This window comes from Physella acuta, unplaced genomic scaffold (genome assembly GCF_028476545.2).
Source record: "Physella acuta isolate Inbredline_101_S28 unplaced genomic scaffold, ASM2847654v3 ptg001422l, whole genome shotgun sequence".
Lineage (NCBI taxonomy): Eukaryota > Metazoa > Mollusca > Gastropoda > Physidae > Physella > Physella acuta.
This window is the reverse complement of record NW_026732937.1, coordinates 28,443-34,757: the sequence shown is the minus strand read 5'-3', so window position 1 is coordinate 34,757 and position 6,315 is coordinate 28,443. Positions and strand designations below refer to the sequence as shown.

The 6,315-nt window shown below is 35.5% G+C and overlaps 1 protein-coding gene across 1 annotated transcript; it reads right to left on the bottom strand.

Annotated features, from left to right (window-relative positions):
- Positions 1–608: 608 nt before the first annotated feature.
- LOC131927591 (putative ankyrin repeat protein RF_0381) lies at positions 609–4,826 on the bottom strand. Its single transcript, XM_059283298.1, has 2 exons — positions 4,397–4,826; positions 609–2,404 (listed from the first exon to the last, which is right to left on the bottom strand). Exons 1-2 carry the CDS (start codon positions 4,824–4,826, stop codon positions 609–611), a joined length of 2,226 nt encoding a protein of 741 aa, XP_059139281.1.
- Positions 4,827–6,315: the final 1,489 nt, after the last annotated feature.

Sequence of the window (6,315 nt, the reverse complement as noted above, 5' to 3'; positions counted from 1 at the left end):
GATATGAAACAAATTTTTATCTTAACATCTATTGTCTTATAATGAATTGCTGCAGATCTTCAAATATATATACAGAAAAAGTAATTAATAACTTGAAAACAAAAATCTTAAATGTTATTATTTTTAGTTAAAGATTTATATTAGGTGATTAAACTAATTTATAACGAACATTTGCGGTTATATTATAATACAAATAGTTTTTGAGAAATAATACAGATTAAATACTTGTGTACAGTTTATGAAAATCATTTCTAATTTATATAATTTATTTAAAAATAACAGTTAAAGTACAATCATTTACATATTTCAATTATGATAATTAAAGACACGTCCTGAAATATAGCTTTTCAGGCATCGCTTTCACTGACGTTGCTTACAATTGAAACAAAATATAAGAAAAAGGTTGAATTTAGGGAATAGTATGTTCTTAAACTGGTTGCGAATGAATTTTTAGTTGATTTGTTTAATTTATTTTATTTTAACAAAGTACATGTTATAAACAGTGTACTACATTTATATTATATCCTCATATGGAAGTGTGTTGCTTTTTTAAACAACGTTTATTTGTAAACTGGATCATTACTGCCTAGGTACATTGCGTATCGTTTTCAATCAACAAGCCTATGCCCAACAGGCCAGTAGTAGAGCAAAGGTCTAGGACAGGGTAAAGTCTCGTACTGTACTGGGTCAAAACAAAGAGGTATTTTAGACCAGTCTTCTACAGGTAATCTTGATATTGGCTCTTGAAACATCAACGTTCGCTGTAATCTTGGTGGGAGTTTCAATTGTTTCAGCATTATCTCTCGCCTTAGTCCAGTTCCAAGAAAACTAGAGACTTTAATGAAAGCCAGCTTAACCAGTGGCCAGGGTTCACACATGACCCTATCAAACTCTGGGGGTAGTGCAGCACTTCGACCAGATGTGTAATGGTATGCATGACTGTATCCCTTCGCTGCATCAAATTTCTTGCGGCGTTGGAGTAAGAATTGCATGTCATCACTAAATAGATATCCAGTGGCAAATAAATATCTTACTAAATCTAAATAGTTATGAGATATAGCACATTCAATTTCGGATTCATCACAATATTCCTTACCTGAACATTTGTGTTCCAGTACAATACCGTTGGCTAGGAAGAAATAAAATATGTATACAGACTTGCTGTAAACTAAAGCAAACTTTGATAAACGTAACACATTGTTGTCCTCTTGGGTGGAATACCCCAGTACTTTAACTTCATCGTGGTATGTCTCATGAACACATGGATTTATTCTAAGGGACATCAACTCGTTTATATTTCTTATTGTGTTTGATCCCCTTCGTAATACAATAATAGTAAGAGCTGATCTGTTCATGTTGTCCAACACATTCAGATCTGCACCTTTTGAGGCCATGTGTTTTACTAACGCTAAATCAGAATAGTCTTGTAGCACAGCATACATGCATGCAGTCAATCCCTTGTTATCTGTTGTGTTTATGTCCGTCCCTGCAGAAACAAGAACATCACATATTTTTTGTTCCGTAGACAGGATGAATATGCGAACTTTTTCTTTGGACTTTGAGCTGGTACATAAAAACATTAAAGCATTCCTTCCGTCAAGATCACGAATGTTGACATCAGCCCCTCTTGATACTAAAAGTCTGACCATAGTTAAACGGACCAGATACGATGCGTACATTAAAGCTGTTAGGCCTTTATTTGTTTGAATGTCAACCCCTATGCCTGCTTCAATTAGATTGATTGCAACATCTTCACTGTTTCTTGCTATACATCTATGTAAAGCTGTCTCTCCGTTTTCGTTCTGTATATTTAAATCCGTTTTCCCTTCGATCAAGTGTTTGAGAATTTTTGGACGTGTTGCAAAAAATATTGGCGTGTTACCATCCTTGTTCTTGGCATTAACATCAACGCCATTATCTATCAAGTGGAGCGTGATGTCTTCGAGATTGTTATTCACAGCAATGTGCAATGCTGTTTCACCCTTTACATCCCGAGTGTTCAGCTGTACCTTGCAGTTTATTAAAGTCTTTGCAATGGTTTCCTTCTTACTTCGTATAGATAACATTAATGCCGTTTCACCAGAGCAGCTAGTAGCATCAAGATCACAATTTTCCTGAATCAAAAACCGTAAAATTATTTCGTGGCCGTTTCTGCAAGCCACGTGTAAAACAGTTTCGCCGACTTTGTTTTTTAAGTTAATTAGCTCATAACTCTTTACTACTGTTTCTTTAGCTGATGTTTCTTCACTGACTTTATCACTTTCGACTAAATGTGTATCAGTCTCCTGTTGATCGCTGTCCACTCGAGTTTTCAGGTGCACTGAGTTTACCAGCATTATAAACTCAGCTAACATTTCTTCATCTAATCGAGCCAAATGATGGAGAGTAGAGTCTCCGTTTTTGTCTACCAATAGTGCATCAGCTCCATATGCTATTAATATACTTACTCCCTAGGCATTACCGTACTTGCAGGCTTCCAGTAAGGGCGTCCCAGCATTGGTATTTCTCACATTCACGTCTACTTTGTTAGCAATGATCAGATCTAATATACCTGCACCGAAATATTTTGAAGCTTCGTGTAGACACGTTCTACCATCACGGTCTGTCGACAAAATGTTTACCCCTCGGTCTAGAAACGTTTGTATCAAAGTTCTTAATTTGAATAACTTATCTCTGTCCAATAAAGTTTTTTTCTTGATCTTGTAATATGTCCATCGTATAAATCTTCATCAGCTGATTCATTAGAAAAACTATAAGTATTAGCTTCACAGCTTCTAATATCGAACGCTAAATTAAATGCCGGTGTTTCTGTTTCTGTCTGATCTTTTACGTTAGGATCGGCGCCGTTTTCTAATAAAAAAATGGCCATGTCAATGTTATGATTGTTTACAGCACACACTAATTCTGAGTTTTTTCCTGTATTAAAGCATGCGCCTTGTTCGATTATCAACTTTACAAGCTCCATGTCATTATACAAAGCAGCAACATATAAAGGCGAGCATAGAGAATAACATATCAAGTTTACATCAGCTCCATATTCAAACAAATATTTGGTTAATTCTTTGTGTTTGTATACAATTGAAATGAAAAATGGGGTATTTCCAAATCGATCCAATGCGTTAAAATCTGCTCCAAATTCACACAACTCTTTTACAATCTCAATATTTTCCTTTAGAGATGCGATATGTAAAGGCGTTCTTCCGTGTTCATCAGCAGCGTTAACCACAGCCCCTGACTTTAATAACAACTTGGTGGTAGGGTAAGATGCGTTTGCAACAGCGAAATGTAATAGTGTATTGTTTTCACTAGAGTCTAGGGTTATTTGTGTCATGTGATGTTTTAAAAGCTCCGGAATGGAACTCATATCATGTGTATATCCGTATATTTTCAACGTATATTTTGTCTTGAAATTAACACTCGCGCCTGCTGAAATTAATTTAGAAACAATAGTTTCATTTTCCGTGGCAATGGCGTTTAATGATGCTGTGGACTGCTCTGGATTAACGTAATTAAAATTTACAAAACGCTGAATCAGCTTATCAAGACGTTGATTTAGCATCCAGCTGCTGCTGGTACTATTTTTAACCGCCCACATAAGAGCCGATTTTCCTTCAGCGTCAACGATATTCGTATCAGCACCTAGTTCTAGTAAAAGTTCTGTCATTTTTCATCTAAGTTTATTACTGAATTTATTAGGGGAGTTCGTTTTTTCTCATCGCGACAGTTAACATCAGAACCTGCATGTGCAAGTAGTTTCATAGTTGAGGTATCTCCTTTTGTAAACACTAAATAAAAAGGTGTAAGGTTTTTAGAGTTGTAATTTTACAAGTTCACCTCTTCGACTGCTTGCTAAATGAAGTGCAGTGTTTAACTCTTTGTCGACCATTTCAAGATTTGCGTTTTTTGCAAGTAGCTTTTGCACTATATCCCTTTTTACATGATTTCTGTCTTTTGGACATACACTTTGACCGTTACCGTCAGATCCATGCAATACTTCAAAATAAACTATGAAATTTGGTATCCGAACTACAAATTGCTTCCATCAGTGGTGTTTTCTTGTCTAGATTGTACACATCCGTTTTTGCTCCAGCTTACAAAAGTAATTGCACTATTTCAGCGTGAGACCTACTAGCAATATGCAGAAGTGTATTACCATAATCATCAACTGTCTCCAAGTTAGCCCCGCATAGGATAAAATTTTTAACAATTTGTTTTTTATTTTCATCTATTGCTTTTAGTAAAATATTATAGCCTTCCTTTTTTGATTCATTTAAATTTGCTTTCGGTGAGTTGTATAATGCTTTAAATAAATCATAATTTGCGAAATCTTCAAAGTCTATAGACCATAAATTTAAAGTAACTCTAGCGTGAATAAGATCTATGAGCAAATCAAAACATTCTTCGTAATAAGCCGCATGAAAAGCATCATCCGTCTTTTCAAATTCAGGCAAAGATCTCATATTTTCATCCCCTTCCACAACAGCATCCAAAAAGTTGTGATCCTTCGCCATCTTTAAAGCCTCCAACCCTCGATCACAATCAAAGAAAGCTCCTGCCCTGATCAGTTCTTTAACACATTCAACCCTTCGCCTTCCCACAGCTATGGTCAATGCTGTGATACGTTTAGATTTTTGTCTTGATACGTTAGGGTCAGCTCCTGCCGCCAATAAACGTTTTAGGGCAAATATATTGCCGTCGTAAACAGACAGCATCAACGCGGTATTGCCATTCGTATTTCTGCTGTTTAAGTTGGTATTCTGTAGACTCAATGAATCCCCGTGTATAGCAGCTATGTATATACTCTGAACTTGTTGACAGCTACTCATTTTCAATGATATTTTTTATACGGTTACTTAATAGTAATATTCAGAGTATAATACAAATTTTATATTTAAATTATATTGCTATTTTGAATCACACTTTTTGCCTCACAAGAAAGACAACATTTGGATCACTTGTAAGCTGAAATATAAAACAATACACTCTTATTGCGTGAAAATATTAACAAAAATTCGCATTGTGCTTATAATATTAAGGCTGTACATTCTTTAAAAAAAGCATTACTTGCAAAACACTCTACTCATAAGTTTAGCTTTGTTTACAGGTTATTTTAAAATATTATCAAACGAATTTTTTAACCGACTAAAAAAAATCCGCAGTTACTATTTTCCTAATTAACAGTAAACAAAAAATACCAGTAAAAAATATTAATAGCCCGTTTAACATAGTGCTTTTCTACTCTGATTTGTTTTAATGAGCTCGATTAAAAATACAGTGATAGCTCACAGTATATATATATATATATATATATATATATATATATATATATATATATATATATATATATATATATATATATATATATATCATATACTATAGGATATATAAATTTTACTAAAAGTAGATTTAAAACAGCCGTATTGGGCTGATAATATCAACACGGTGGTAGTAGTAATAAAATCTATTTCAAAACGTGTTCACAAACTGGTTGTTGTGGTATAGATGGTGTGGGGGTTCGAGTCGATGGATGTGGATTTAATGTGTGGTGTATGTTGCAGGTGGTGTGGTTCTAGGTGTGGGTTGGCGTGTGGTTGTGGGTTGGCGTGTGGTTGTGGGTTGGCGTGTGTTTGTGGTTTGGCGTGTGGTTGTGGGTTGGCGTGGGGTTGTGGGTTGGCGTGGGGTGTGAGGGGTTTATGGTGAGGGGGTTGACTCGATGTGCTGTTTATGTTGTCGTGTCGGGTGAGGTGTGTGGGACGGTGTGGTTCGGGTTTTTGCCCGGGTTCGTTTGTGGTTTGGTCTACTCCTTGTATTTAGTGGTGTGGGTTAATGTATGTGTTAAGCTGTGGTTTATTGGGATTATTGGTGTGCATATTGTGTGATTAGTGATTGGTTGTGGATTGTGTGGGATGTGGGGTAGCGAGATTTTTCATATGTAAAATTTGAATGTTGTTGCTTTCCCTAGTCTATAATTTTTAATTTTCATAACATAATTCATTTAAATATCTAATTATGTACAAGAAATGTTATTTTATAATGTTTTTTTAAACCACTGTTATTTTGTGTAGTGACAATATAATTGTTTTGTTTTCTTAAGTGCCTAGAAGACACAAATCGGTGATGAAACATTGACAATTATCTTTAACGAGCCGACCCGCAGCGTATCATACGCCGCTATTTAGTTGTTTTATTTTCTACTTTTCAGTAATTCATAATTTGTGAATTCGACAGTGAAAATATTTGCTTTAAAACACTAACCCCCCCCTTTCCCATAACCCCGACCCTACACCCCCCCCCCCCCGGTGAAAGCAGCCTCCT